The sequence below is a fragment of the Dendrobates tinctorius genome, unplaced genomic scaffold, assembly GCF_039654945.1.
Source record: "Dendrobates tinctorius isolate UK_male_01 unplaced genomic scaffold, ASM3965494v1 ptg000151l, whole genome shotgun sequence".
NCBI lineage: Eukaryota > Metazoa > Chordata > Amphibia > Anura > Dendrobatidae > Dendrobates > Dendrobates tinctorius.
In genome coordinates, this window is record NW_027361818.1 from 28,870,991 (window position 1) to 28,884,164 (window position 13,174).

General features: G+C 44.6%; 1 protein-coding gene and 1 long non-coding RNA gene across 2 annotated transcripts in view; one reads left to right on the forward strand and one right to left on the reverse strand.

Moving 5' to 3' along the window:
• LOC141050017 (uncharacterized) overlaps positions 1-13,174 on the reverse strand; it is a 217,873-nt gene that overhangs the window by 123,180 nt on the left and 81,519 nt on the right. The gene's annotated exons all lie outside the window — the stretch shown is intronic.
• LOC141049874 (olfactory receptor 6P1-like) lies at positions 6,325-7,251 on the forward strand. Its single transcript, XM_073546714.1, has one exon. It carries the CDS (start codon positions 6,481-6,483, stop codon positions 7,249-7,251), a length of 771 nt encoding a protein of 256 aa, XP_073402815.1. The 5' UTR covers positions 6,325-6,480.

Here is a 13,174-nt window from a genome sequence, read left to right on the forward strand (position 1 = left end):
AGCTGTGACAAAAGTGACTAGAGGATAAGGGAGATTTTGAATCTCTGCACACACTTTTGGACACTGGACACTTTTGGATTGTGTGAGGCCCACTGATATCTGAGCGCTATGTGACAGGCTCGATGGCACAGCTGTGACAAAAGTGACTAGAGGATAAGGGAGATTTTGAATCTCTGCACACACTTTTGGACACTGGACACTTTTGGATTGTGTGAGGCCCACTGATATCTGAGCGCTATGTGACAGGCTCGATGGCACAGCTGTGACAAAAGTGACTAGAGGATAAGGGAGATTTTGAATCTCTGCACACACTTTTGGACACTGGACACTTTTGGATTGTGTGAGGCCCACTGATATCTGAGCGCTATGTGACAGGCTCGATGGCACAGCTGTGACAAAAGTGACTAGAGGATAAGGGAGATTTTGAATCTCTGCACACACTTTTGGACACAGGACACTTTTGGATTGTGTGAGGCCCACTGATATCTGAGCGCTATGTGACAGGCTCGATGGCACAGCTGTGACAAAAGTGACTAGAGGATAAGGGAGATTTTGAATTTCTGCACACACTTGTGGACAGTGGACACTTTTGGATTGTGTGAGGCCCACTGATATCTGAGCGCTATGTGACAGGCTCAATGGCACAGCTGTGACAAAAGTGACTAGAGGATAAGGGAGATTTTGAATCTCTGCACACACTTTTGGACACTGGACACTTTTGGATTGTGTGAGGCCCACTGATATCTGAGCGCTATGTGACAGGCTCGATGGCACAGCTGTGACAAAAGTGACTAGAGGATAAGGGAGATTTTGAATCTCTGCACACACTTTTGGACACTGGACACTTTTGGATTGTGTGAGGCCCACTGATATCTGAGCGCTATGTGACAGGCTCGATGGCACAGCTGTGACAAAAGTGACTAGACGATAAGGGAGATTTTGAATCTCTGCACACACTTTTAGACACTGGACACTTTTGGATTGTGTGAGGCCCACTGATATCTGAGCGCTATGTGACAGGCTCGATGGCACAGCTGTGACAAAAGTGACTAGAGGATAAGGGAGATTGGATTGCTTTTAATAAAGCAGTTTGCGGAGCAGTGGGTAAACAGCAATGCAGGAATGTCAGGAAGCCTTAGAAGGCAGCCCAACAACCAACACCAATGATACACCACTATATAGCCTCCCCTTGCACTGCACACACAGTGACTGGTGTGTTGTGCAGGCCAAATTGCTAGCAGCAGAAGCAGTTTTTTTTTCTTCTCAGCAGGACAAAAAAAAAAAATTGGGATTGCTTTTAAAAAAGCAGTTTGTGGAGCAGTGGGTAAACAGCAATGCAGGAATGTCAGGAAGCCTTAGAAGGCAGCCCAACAACCAACACCAATGATACACCACTATATAGCCTCCCCTTGCACTGCACACACAGTGACTGGTGTGTTGTGCAGGCAAAATTGCTAGCAGCAGAAGCAGTTTTTTTGCCTTCTTCCCTGCCTAACGCTCTCCCTACAGAATCAGCAGCAACCTCTCCCTATACTAAGATCGGCAGAAGTAAGATGGCGGTCGGCGTGCACGCCCTTTTATACCCCCTGTGACGCCCACCAAAGCAAGCCAATCACTTGCATGCCCTTCTGAAAGATGGTGGTGACCCGTGCCTATGTCATCACGTTGCCCACAGTGTCCGTGGATCCTGATTGGCTGAAAAAGAGCGCAAAACAAACTTTTGAAACGCGACTTTGGCGTGTAAGTCGCCGACCTCGTGGCCGACCTCATCCTAGGGTCAGGTTTCGTTTCATGAAACCCGACTTTGCCAAAAGTCGGCGACTTTTGAATTTTTTCGACCCGTTTCGCTCAACTCTATTCCCTGTTAATAATCATATAACAGCGATGATACTGGAAGAATGGGAAGAATCGGGGAAGACTTCAGGTACCGTCTTCCTTTTGATCCAGAAGAGACAAAAGTGTGGGAGACAGTCCCGAAGATCGACATACCTGTAGCCAGAGTGTCAAAGAAAACGGCTATCCCCTTTAAGGATTCGTCCGGCCTGAAAAATCTGATGGACAAGAGATCAGAGGACCTCCTCAAGAAAGCCTAAGAAGCTTCGGCAGCAGTTATGAAAGCTAGCATAGCAGCCACCTCGGTAGCCAGATCAATGAGCTTATGGGTGGGGGAGCTAGAAGATCAGATTAGAGACAAAACCCCCAGAGAGGAGATCCTAAAATCACTACCTCTCCTGAGAATGGCTACCGACTTCATGGCAGACACCTCGGCGGAATCAGTCTGTTTTGCCGCAAGAAATAATGCCTTGTCTAATGCAGCAAGGCGAGCGCTGTGGCTGAGATCTTGGACAGGAGACACTCAGTCGAAAAACAAACTGTGTTCTATACCCTTCTCTGGACGCCACATTTTCGGGCCCATATTAGAAGAGCTACTTGAGAAAGCTTCCGACAAAAAGAAGGGCTTTCCGGAGGAAAAGCATAAACGAATGCCTTTTTTCGGAGGACCCGCTCCCATCCTAGACAGGACTATAGGGGAATGGGAAAATCCGGTAGGTGGAGCTACCCAAAGGGAGGTAGAGGGAGAAGTTCTTCACACAGCTATCCCAACACTGGGGGACACCAGAGATCGACTTATTCGCCACAAGGAAGAATTCAAAAACAAAGAAATTCTTTTCTCTCAACCCGGCAGACAACCCAACAGGAGTAGACGCATTGGCTCAGGAATGGAACATGGAGCTCGCTTATGCCTTCATGCCACTCCCTCTTATACCAAGGGTCTTGAGGAAGATCCAGGAAAGTAGAGCATTAGTGATATTGATTGTTCCTTACTGGCCCAAAAGAAGCTGGTTCTCCTTACAAAAATGGATGGCACGGGAAGATCCGATACTATTACCAGCGAGACGGGACCTTTTAACTCAGGGACCCTTAGTTCATCAGAGACCCGAAATGCTACAACTATCGTCCTGGATCCTGAGGCGGAGATCCTAAAATTAAAAGGACTCTCTGACTCGGTAATATCTACTATGCAGAATCGTCGGTAACCTCAGCCATATACCAGAAGATCTGGAAAACATTCTGCTCTCAATGTAAAATGCCAGTATCAGTCACCCAGGGCCCAAATATCCCGCAGATGCTCGACTTTCTGCAGGCGGGCTTCGACAAAGGACTAAGGCCTAGTACGCTGAAAGTACAGGTGTCAGCCTTAGGCTCATACTTTGACTTCCCCTTAGCGAATCATCCCTGGGTAGTGAGGTTCATAAAGCCACTCAGCAGATGAGACCCACAATCCGTAGCTCGATACCACCTTGGGATCTCAGCTTCGTCCAAAACGAGCTGCGCAAGGACCCATATGAACCACTAGAACAGGCCCTCTTAAAATCAGTGACATTTAAAACCATATTTCTAGTAGCAATAGCTACTGCTAGATGCATAGGGGAGATTCAGGCCCTGTCTATAGAGCATCCATATTTGAAGATCCAGGAAGACTGCATCGTCTTAAAATTAAATCCGGCCTTTCTTGGTGGTTACAGATTTCCACCGGAGTCAAGAGATAGTACTACCTGCTTTCTGCCAGAATTACAACAGCGAGAAAGAACACTCTCTCCACCTCTTTGACGTTAAAAGAACTGTCCTCCAATACTTAGATCTTACAAAAGACTGGAGAGTAGACTCTAACCTCTTTATCCAGATGGCAGCCAAAAACAGAGGGAAGAAAGCATCGAAAGCTACCCTAGCTAGATGGTTGAAATCAACTATCAGTGCGGCATATGGGTTGGCGGGGGAGACTCCGCCATGAAACCTTAGAGCCCATTCTCTAAGAGCAGTTTCTACCTCATGGGCAGAGAGCGCTGGAGCATCTATGGACCAGATATGCAGGGTCGCCACCTGGTCTAAATTTAATAACTTTTGCAAACAGTATAAGTTAAATGTTATGGCAAATCCTCAGACAGCCTTTGGGAGAAAAGTCCTCCAGGCTGTAATCCCGCCCTAATTGGAGTAATTTGGTAATTCTCCTGGTGGTGCTGTCAGGAGGGACATCCTGGAAAGTAGGAATTAGTCATACCGGTAATGGTATTTCCAGGAGTCCATCTTGACAGCACCCCTTATATACCCTCCCTGGAATTTCCTATCTGATATGTGATGTAACATGTGTGGTAGGAAGTTCAATAAAATTGCGTTGCATACATCCTGGTGTGGTACTTAGAAAATCACTGAAGGGTGTTGGTGGGGAGGGGCTATTTAACCTCTTCTGTGTTCCTGTCCCTATCAAGGATAAGAAGGACAACCTCCTGGTGGTGCTGTCATGATGGACTCCTGGAAATACCATTACCGGTAGGACTAATTCCTACTTTTACACAGTGAGTCGGTGTCACGGACGTGGTTTGTGGAACCACTGTGCCACGGACCGTGGAGAGCCTGGAGGGGCATGACTAAGCAAACACCTGACTGTTCAATAGAGCCTTTGATGGTGAGGTTAGACTTGGCACCCGATGAACGCCAGGTGCCGCTCCAAGACAGACCAACTGACGCTCAGCAGCTGAACCCAGAGGACAGACTGGAGGAAGCAGCTGGCAGAGATTGTATTAGAATGCAGCAGACAGAGTTCGCATCAAAGTGCAGCAGACAGAGTTCACATCAGAGTGCAGCAGACAGAGTTTGCACCATAATTCAGCAAACAGGATTTGGACCAGAGTGCAGCTGGCAGGATTTGCATCAGAGTGCCGCAGGGACTGTTATGCAAACTTGCACAACTTAGACTGCAAAACAGGAAGTTAGCTCAGGCACCTCCCCAGTGGAGAGCAAGCAATATACTGTATATATAATGCCTCTCAACCATTGGCTGGGGAGGAAATGGCAAGTGCATGTGCTGACCCTTTAAGAGGGCAAGAGCACGCGAGCAAGTGCCCTAGGGACGGGCAGCATGGTGGCTCAGTGGTTAGCGCTGCAGCCTTGCAGCGCTGGAGTCCTGGGTTCGAATCCCACCAAGGACAACATCTGCAAGGAGTTTGTATGTTCTCCCCGTGTTTGCGTGGGTTTCCTCCGGGCACTCCAGTTTCCTCCCACACTCCAAAGACATACCGATAGGGAATATAGGATTGTGAGCCCCATCGGGGACAGTGATGAAAATGTGTGTAAACTGTAAAGCGCTGCGGAATATGTTAGCGCTACATAAAAATAAAGATTATTATTATTATAAGGACATGGAGAGAAGTGCTGCTGTGAGCATGCAAAGCATGAGGAAGAGAGGAACCGACCACATCGCGGGTGAGTGAAGCAACACGCCGGAAACCCTGCCTGTGGTGCTAACAAATGGCCAATCAAAGCCATGCCAATACTTGACATGACTGTGATGGAGAAGTAAGTGACCACACAGTAAAGCTTGTTGATTGGCTGTGCTTTGTTCGGGCTCCAGAGCCTGAACAGTAGCATAGAATTGTGGAAGAAGGCCATGTTTAGGGTCCATGCATGGAAACTAGGGGTCCGGTGCGGAATCCAAACTTTACCATTTGGGTTTGCCCATTTCTATTGGATTTAGAACCTCAAAGTATAAAATGCGTTCTTTAAGGGCAATTGAGCGATATAGATTACTTTTTGATTGTCGGCGAATCATTTTGATGAGAAATAATTTCACTTCATAGTGAAGCAAGTAAATTCAAGCTTCTGGAGATTTGCTCTTCTCTATTATTGCCATATTCAATGTTATAATTTATTAATTCAACCAATATAAAAATCCTGGTTCTGAAATAGTAGGAGACATGTAAGCTGCTGCTTTCTTCTTAGTGTCAAGTTTTGCACCCAAAGCCTTATGTGCACGGATTCCTTCATTCTGTCTTGCCTAGACATGTTTTGAGCTTTATTGTCTTGATTGGACAGTGTACATTATGTCTACTTTATATTCTTAAGCAATTAAGAGAAAACATTTTATCAATTGAAACATGCGAAAAATCTCCTAAATATAAAATTATCCTTTTTTTTCAAGACTGAAACATTCATTGATATAATTAGGGAACACATTAAAAGCCCCTGAGGTTCAGTTACCGGGCCACAAATGGCCGATCTCTGCGGAGTCCTGATTATATAATCTCTGCTTTATTGCAAACTCATGTTTGTCTCTAGAATATGTTTATGAGATGGAAACCAGCACACGATGAATAAAAGAAGTATCAGATATCTCTATTAGGCAGAATAAAGACAAAATGATATATTTTAAAAGAGCTGATGGACCAAGGAGTAAGAAGTAAATGAAAACAATATGGGACATTTTACCCCAATTTTTGAAAATGTTTTGTAGTTTTCAGAACAAACTATCACAGAATGGCCAACGAAACCCTTGTGAGTGAATTCTTCCTGTTGGGCTTCCAGAATCTCCACCAGTACTGCATTTTCCTTCTATTTCTAGTCTTTGTGGTTTACCTGGGCACAGTTATTGGAAATGTGTTGATATTTCTTCTGGTGTCCACCAATCGCTCTCTCCAATCACCCATGAACTTTTTTCTTGGCCAACTCTCCTTATGTGACTTGTTGATCAGCACAAACATTGCCCCTAACTCTATGCATGGGATATTACAGAATGGGAGCCATATATCCTTCTGGGGTTGTGTCCTACAGTTATTTTTCTTCGGGGCATCAGCTGTGACTGAATGTAGTCTTCTCACCGTCATGTCCTATGATCGATACTTAGCCATCTGTAACCCGCTACATTACACAGCCATTATGAACTTCCCACTCCCTTACTATTTGGCCCTTTGGTCATGGGCATCTGGCTGTTTTTGCTCTTCTATGGTCCAAATCAGTTTGCTGCAGCTGAACTTTTGTAACAAGAACATCATTGACCATTTTTTCTGTGATCTCGCTCCTCTCATTGAGCTCTCCTGCTCAAACCTAATAGTTGTGAAAATGGAAGTTTCCATTGTGACCATTGTTTTTGGGCTTTTTCAGATTTTCTTCATCATTTTGAGTTATATCTGCATTTTGAGGTCAATACTCCAGATTTCCTCCACTACTGGAAGGCAGAAAGCCTTCTCCACATGTAGCGCACATCTGACTGTAGTTTCAGTGTATTATGGGACTCTCATTGTCCTCTACACGTCTCCTGGAAATTACTATATAAATCTTAATAAGACTTTATCTTTCCTGAACACGGTGGTGACCCCACTGTTTAATCCTATCATCTATAGCTTGAGGAACACTGAGATCAGGAGAGCCATTGCAAAGCTGATCGTGAAAGTTAATGCTAAACGTCTTCAACCATAACAGGTATTCTTCAAGAGACATTTAAGAACAACAAATTGCTTTTACGGACTAATCATGGATTTTGATTTTTTTAAAGTGAAATTTACATTGTTGCAGTGTTTTAGCTCAATACTCAAAAGAAAGTTCTCTCTTTGGGTAATAAATATTTTGTGCAAGACTAATTTTTTTAAGAAATAATGTTCTCAGTGAGACTATTTTTCATCATCTGGTTTCATTGGTTATCTTGAACACTGGTTAAACAATACAGACGAAAATATAAATAGATGTGTCAGCATAAAGAATAGTTCACTAAATGGTCATCCGTTCAGTGGATGCCCAACCATAAACCTGCCTTGGTTTATTGTGTATGGTTGTCTTTAGCTTCAATTTGCTCGCATAGTCTGCACAGTCACAGTGAATGCTCCTCTAGACGACGGATACCATGACCGTAGCACATGTATCCGGCTCTAGCCAATTCACACAATTATTAGGGTATGCACTAAAAAAAATCTCCATATATTCTCATGGACAATAACGGGGATATATGCTTGTTGTGTTTTTGTGCCATGGTTTTCAATATCATTTGTTGAGCTAAAGTTTACAACTGTGTATGGGCAGCATGGTGGCTTAGTGGTTAGCAGTGCAGCTTTGCCACGCTGGGGTCCTGGGCTCAAATCTCACCAAGGACAATATGTGATTTGATTTTTCTCTTATTGTTTTATTTTGAATGGGGCAAAAGGGAGGTGATTTGAACTTTTATAATTTTTTAGTTTTTTAATAACTTTTTTTTTTTTTTTTTTAACTTTTTCCATGCTTTAATAGTCTCCATGGGAGACTAGAAGCTGCAGTTGTCTGATCGGCTCTGCTACACACAAGTGATGATCAGTTCGCCTGTGTGTAGCGGAAACGCTCACTTGCTATGAGCATCGACCACCGGGTTTTGCTCATAACAGTCTGGCAATGACAATCATAGAGGCCTGCTGGAGACATCTCGCTGTCATGTCGACCTTTCGGTGACCCACAATCATGTGGCGGGTTCACCGAAGTGCGGGACTAGTGATGTGCTTCTGGGAAGCGCAAGTTAAATGCCGCAGTCAGAGATTGACAGTGGCATTTAACTAGTTAACAGTTGCGAATGAATTGCGATTCCACCCACGGCTGTTGTGGGCATATGTCAGATGTATAGATCACCTGACATGTTCCTGGAAAGGTGTGGTCCAAGCACCAGAGCGTGCAACAGAGTGAGTCCAACATCGACATACTATTACGTCCAATGTTGGAAAGGGGTTAAGAAGCAATGGTGTTTCTTTTTTCAATATTGAACACACTTGGTCTTCAACATATTTTCATGCACCACATTGCTCATTGTTATCTGGTATGCTTTATATTAAGGACTGATTCAGACTGCAGTCAACAGTTTGGTGCCATTTTTTAAGTTTTTTTCATTATAATTGCTAGACAAAGAGGTTTACAAGTTTCATCATTGCACAATGTACAAAGGTTTACAAATTTAAAAACATTACCCACATGGGGGATACACATATGACCACTAAGTACTTGTAGCAGAAGCAGGAGGAATAGGACACGATTTCCTGAACAAAATGGGTTTGGATGGTAAGACATGGAGGTTAAGTCAACTTCTGAAAAATAATATTTGGGCTGCATTTAGGTTGGGTTGCTGTCATCCTTATAACTTACAAAGTTGGAGGAAATCCAGCCCTTGTTCAATTTTAGAAGAGTCAGCCTTTCTACATTTTTCATTGACAGGCATGTGTGCCTATCCGTTATGATTGCACCAGCCGAACTAAAAAGCTGCTCAGACAACACTCTTGCAGCAGGGCATGGCAGCATCTCCAAGTCGTACAAGGAGACAGTCGAGCCAAGTGTGCAGCTCAGACAACCAATAGTTAAAAGGCACTGAAGAAGCAGGAAAGACACTGGTATGGTCACTTACACTTTCACAATCTTCCTCAACTTCTCCCTCCTCGTCATAGCTACACCCACAGATAACCCTTTCTGATGTGACGGCTTCATGAAAATGACCCAGTTGATGGACATTTCCCCCCGAGTTACACCTGGTGTGCCTGTCCCTCCCCTGTAACTCTTGCGGGTGAAAAGAGCTGGTACATCTGCCAACAGCTTTGTCCGAGAGTAATCTTTTCAGCAAGGCTTCCACAACAGTCCTCTGGCAAGCAGGCACTAAAAATGACACGTCTGCCTTCCACATGAAAGATGGAAATTTCTCATTGTACCGAGGGTCAAGAAAGGTGGACAGCCAGAATTACATAGAATCATAGAATCATAGAATGGTAGTGTTGGAAGGGACCTCCTGGGCCATCTGGTCCAACCCCCTGCTCAAAGCAGGATTCGCTAAATCATCCCAGTCAGATGTCTGTCCAGCCTCTGTTTGAAGACTTCCATTGAAGGAGAACTCACCACTTCTCGTGGCAGCCTGTTCCACTCATTGATCACTCTAACTGTCAAAAAGTTTTTTCTAATATCTAATCTGTGTCTCCTCCCATTCAGTTTCATCCCATTGCTTCTAGTCTTTCCTTGTGCAAATGAGAATAAAGTTGATCCTTCTACAATGTGACAGCCCTTTAGATATTTGTAGACAGTAGAGTTGAGCGAAACGGGTCGAAAAAAATTCAAAAGTCGCCGACTTTTGGCAAAGTCGGATTTCATGAAACGAAACCCGACCCTAGGATGAGGTCGGCCACGAGGTCGGCGACTTACGCGCCAAAGTCGCGTTTCAAAAGTTTGTTTTGCGCTCTTTTTCAGCCAATCAGGATCCACGGACACTGTGGGCAACGTGATGACATAGGCACGGGTCACCACCATCTTTCGGAAGGGCATGCAAGTGATTGGCTTGCTTTGGTGGGCGTCACAGGGGGTATAAAAGGGCGTGCACGCCGACCGCCATCTTACTTCTGCCGATCTCAGTATAATACAGGAAAGATGTATATCTTTGTACCGTGTTAGCCAGTAGATAGAAAAATATTCAGGATTGAGAGTCCTCAGTAGTTGATACCTTTTAATGGCTAACTGAAAAGATGGTAATACATTGCAAGCTTTCGAGACTACTCAGGTCTCTTCATCAGGCTAGACTAATACAAAATCTGAAGTCACATATTTATGCACAATACAGCCTAGAAAAAATGCAATAGATAAGACAAGTGACGTGAAGCAGAACTATCAATATGGGAGAGGGAGAAACATAAATATAAACATTGGACCAGTTCATAGATAAGGAGTCTGGATGTTTTATGGTCCTCTGATTGGGGTCTAGTTCTGTGTTGCCCTGCAAGGTTTTAAAAGGAAATTCCTTAATTGATGTAAAAAGACATAAATCCATGCGACACATTCACTCTCAGTGCTGGAATGAATGTGTCGCATGGATTTATGTCTTTTTACATCAATTAAGGAATTTCCTTTTAAAACCTTGCAGGGCAACACAGAACTAGACCCCAATCAGAGGACCATAAAACATCCAGACTCCTTATCTATGAACTGGTCCAATGTTTATATTTATGTTTCTCCCTCTCCCATATTGATAGTTCTGCTTCACGTCACTTGTCTTATCTATTGCATTTTTTCTAGGCTGTATTGTGCATAAATATGTGACTTCAGATTTTGTATTAGTCTAGCCTGATGAAGAGACCTGAGTAGTCTCGAAAGCTTGCAATGTATTACCATCTTTTCAGTTAGCCATTAAAAGATCTCAGTATAGGGAGAGGTTGCTGCTGATTCTGTAGGGAGAGCGTTAGGCAGGGAAGAAGACCAAAAAACTGCTTCTGCTGCTAGCGATTTGGCCTGCACAACACACCAGTCACTGTGTGTGCAGTGCAAGGGGAGGCTATATAGTGGTGTATCAGTGGTGTTGGTTGTTGGGCTGCCTTTTAAGGCTTCCTGACAGGCTGGCATTGCTGTTTAACCACTGCTCCGCAAACTGCTTTTTAAAAGCAATCCAATCTCCCTTATCCTCTAGTCACTTAGGTCACAGCTGTGCCATCGAGCTTGTCACATAGCGCTCAGAAATTCATTGGGCCTCACACAATCCAAAAGTGTCCAGTGTCCAAAAGTGTGTGCAGAGATTCAAACTCTCACTTATCCTCTAGTCACTTAGGTCACAGCTGTGCCATCGAGCTTGTCACATAGCGCTCAGATATTCATTGGGCCTCACACAATCCAAAAGTGTCCAGTGTCCAAAAGTGTGCGCAGAGATTCAAAATCTCACTTATTCTCTAGTCACTTAGGTCACAGCTGTGCCATCGAGCTTGTCACATAGCGCTCAGATATTCATTGGGCCTCACACAATCCAAAAGTGTCCTGTGTCCAAAAGTGTGCGCAGAGATTCAAAATCTCACTTATTCTCTAGTCACTTAGGTCACAGCTGTGCCATCGAGCTTGTCACATAGCGCTCAGATATTCATTGGGCCTCACACAATCCAAAAGTGTCCAGTGTCCAAAAGTGTGTGCAGAGATTCAAACTCTCACTTATCCTCTAGTCACTTAGGTCACAGCTGTGCCATCGAGCTTGTCACATAGCGCTCAGATATTCATTGGGCCTCACACAATCCAAAAGTGTCCAGTGTCCAAAAGTGTGTGCAGAGATTCAAAATCTCACTTATTCTCTAGTCACTTAGGTCACAGCTGTGCCATCGAGCCTGTCACATAGCGCTCAGATATCAGTGGGCCTCACACAATCCAAAAGTGTCCAGTGTCCAAAAGTGTGTGCAGAGATTCAATATCTCACTTATTCTCTAGTCACTTAGGTCACAGCTGTGCCATCGAGCCTGTCACATAGCGCTCAGATATCAGTGGGCCTCACACAATCCAAAAGTGTCCAGTGTCCACAAGTGTCTGCAGAAATTCAAAATCTCCCCTGTCCTATAGACACCTTGTTTTACATACTATATAATTTGTTGGATTTTGTCTACATTTCTACCAAAAATGAGGAAGGCTGGTGGAAGAGGCCGTGGAATTGGGCGGGGGTTGGCAGCTGGTAATGATGGTGTTGGTGGTGGATCTGATGGTAGTGGCAAGAGCAAAATAGGACCGAATGCAGGAGGTGTTGAGCCTGCGTCATCGTCTGGCTACATAAGGCCTCGAACGCTTAGTTTTCTAGGAGTTGGCAAACCGCTTTTAAAGGCAGAGCATCAGGAAAAAGTTTTGTCTTACATTGCTGACTCAGCCTCCAGCTCTATCGCCTCCACTTCTTCAGTTGTAAAAAGTAAAAGCACTGAGTCGTCATTGGAGGCTCATGTTCATGAACCACACCTTTCCTTGTGTCCTTCACCCCAACCAAGATTGAAGGATGACGCAGGCCATACTACTGATTACTCCATAGAGCTGTTTTCACATACCATGCCTGGATTATCAAGTGAAATGGTGAATTACCCAGGCCAAGATGAATCTGACATGGAGTGCACTGATGCACAGCCGCTGATGGATGATTCTGCTGGTACATTCACTCAGAGCACTACATTGTCCTCGCAGTGTACAGAGCCAGATTCTGACCCTGATGAGACTCAGGTGCCCCTTCCCGCACACTATACCACCATACACGGTGACACAGAGGAAGGTGCACATGACATAGAAGAGGAGGTGATGGATGACCCAGTTGTTGACCCAGATTGGCATCCATTGGGGGAAGAGGGTGCTGCTTCCAATAGCTCAGATGAGGAGCATCCACAGTAGACATCGACATCGCAACAGCTGTTATCTGGCAGGCCCGGAGCACTCCAAGGACAGGTTCCAAACATCAAAAGAGTTGCTGGACAGCTTGTCCAGAGGGTCAAAAGATCACAGCGTGCTAGGCCGCAAAATGTCTGCCAAAGTAGGAAGAGTGCAGTGTGGCACTTTTTTGAACAAAATCCTCATGATCAGGCCAAGGTTATCTGTAAGAAGTGCGCAAAGACCTTTAGCCGAGGGAAAAATCTGA